The sequence below is a fragment of the Penaeus monodon genome, chromosome 28 (assembly GCF_015228065.2).
Source record: "Penaeus monodon isolate SGIC_2016 chromosome 28, NSTDA_Pmon_1, whole genome shotgun sequence".
Classification (NCBI taxonomy): domain Eukaryota; kingdom Metazoa; phylum Arthropoda; class Malacostraca; order Decapoda; family Penaeidae; genus Penaeus; species Penaeus monodon.
The window spans coordinates 37,842,516-37,844,207 of record NC_051413.1 but is presented as its reverse complement, the minus strand read 5'-3'; the positions used below and the strand labels follow the sequence as shown (position 1 = coordinate 37,844,207).

At 57.4% G+C, this 1,692-nt stretch overlaps 1 protein-coding gene across 1 annotated transcript in view; it reads left to right on the top strand.

The window, feature by feature from the left end:
* LOC119591199 (serine/arginine repetitive matrix protein 2-like) overlaps positions 1-972 on the top strand; it is a 6,330-nt gene extending 5,358 nt beyond the window's left edge. The window contains exon 3 of the mRNA XM_037939911.1: positions 265-972. Within this exon, the coding sequence (XP_037795839.1) occupies positions 265-972 (708 nt within the window). The remainder of the gene's footprint in view (positions 1-264) is intronic.
* Positions 973-1,692: the final 720 nt, after the last annotated feature.

The window sequence follows — 1,692 nt, the reverse complement described above, 5'->3', positions numbered from 1 at the left end:
CTAAAACTTCCAAAGTCTGCGGCCGATAACGCCACATTTCGCGCTAACGACGCCATCGACGTAGGGCCGAGGGAGGAACCTCGCATTCCTCCACCACGCAAAAAACGGACAACAGAAACCACAACAACTATTGAGTCAACCAAAACAACAACAGACGCAACAACAACAAAAGCAACGCCAGAGCCAACAGCAACACCGGAGTAACACCAGAGCCAAGGCAACACCGGAGCAACACCAGAAAAGGCAACACCGGAGTAACACCAGAGCCAAGGCAACACCGGAGCAAAGGCAACACCGGAGCAACACCAGAGCCAAGGCAACACCAGAGCCAAGGCAACACCGGAGCAAAGGCAACACCGGAGCCAAGGCAACACCGGAGCAACACTAACCAAGGCACCGGACCCAAGGCAACACGGAGCAACACAGAGCCAAGGCAACACCGAGAGCAACACCGAGGCAACACCGGAGCAACACCAGAGCCAAGGTAACACCAGAGCCAAGGCAACACCGGAGCAACACCAGAGCCAAGGCAACACCGGAGCAACACCACAGCCAAGGCAACACCGGAGCAACTGCAACACCAGAGCCAAGGCAACACCGGAGCAACACCAGAGCCAAGGCAACACCGGACAACACCAGAGCCAAGGCAACACCGGAGCAACACGCAACACCAGAGCCAAGGCAACACCGGAGCAACCAACACCAGAGCCAAGGCAACACCGGAGCACACCGCCAAGGCAACAAACACACAACACCAGAGCCACGGCGCAACACCCATCACACCCGGCCAAAGCAACACCGGATGAAGGCGGAAGAAGGCAGACCGGGCCAAAGTTTTCGTGCGCTAATGAACCACAAGCCATCGGATCCCGGGATTTCGGCAATAGGCCAGAAAGGTCCCCTTGGAGCGAAAGTGAGGAGGTGTGCGGAAGGGGAAGGTGGTGGGAGCAGGAGTGGGGAAGACGGGTGTGAAGGGGTGGAAGGAAGGTGGGGAGAGGCTTGGGGAAGGAGCGTGTGGAGATGGTGGGAGGAAGGCCATGGATCGGGAGGAGTGGTGAAGGAAGTGGTCGTGAGGAGTGGTGGGAAGGAGTGGTGGTGAGGAGTGGTGGGGAAGGGGAAGGTGGTGGTGAGGAGGTGTGGGGAAGGGAGTGGTGTGAGGAGCGTGGGGAAGGGAGGTGGTGTAGAGGTGGTGGGGAGGGGAGGTGGTGTGAGAGGTGTTGGGGAGGGGAGGGGTGAGGCGGTGGAAGGGAGGGCGTTGAGGAGGTGTGGAGAAACTAAGGTGGTGGTGAGATGTGGGAATGCGGGCAGATGGTGAGGATGTGGTGACTACAGGGAAGGTGGTGGTTGAGGATGTGGTGGTAACTGGCTGTGGTGAGGATTGTGGTGGAGAAGGTGAGAGGTAACGTAATTCTGTGGTTGACCGCATTATGTGCAGCGTTTGGCCCGAGACTGATTCTTGTGTGTAATGATCGGCCGCGTGTTCTGCGCCCCCCACGTATTTATGGTGGAGACACTGGAACTTGGTGTGGACCGACGAGTTCAAGAGTTTTTCTGGGACTGCGTAACAGAGTCAGCCCGCGACTGTGAACGGCGATTGCCTAGTTCCATCAAACCCCACAAGTTGTGTGTGTAGATGCTTGTGCGGGTCGTCTTTGTTCGTGCTGCTCGTGTGTGCTTTAATACTCCTACTGC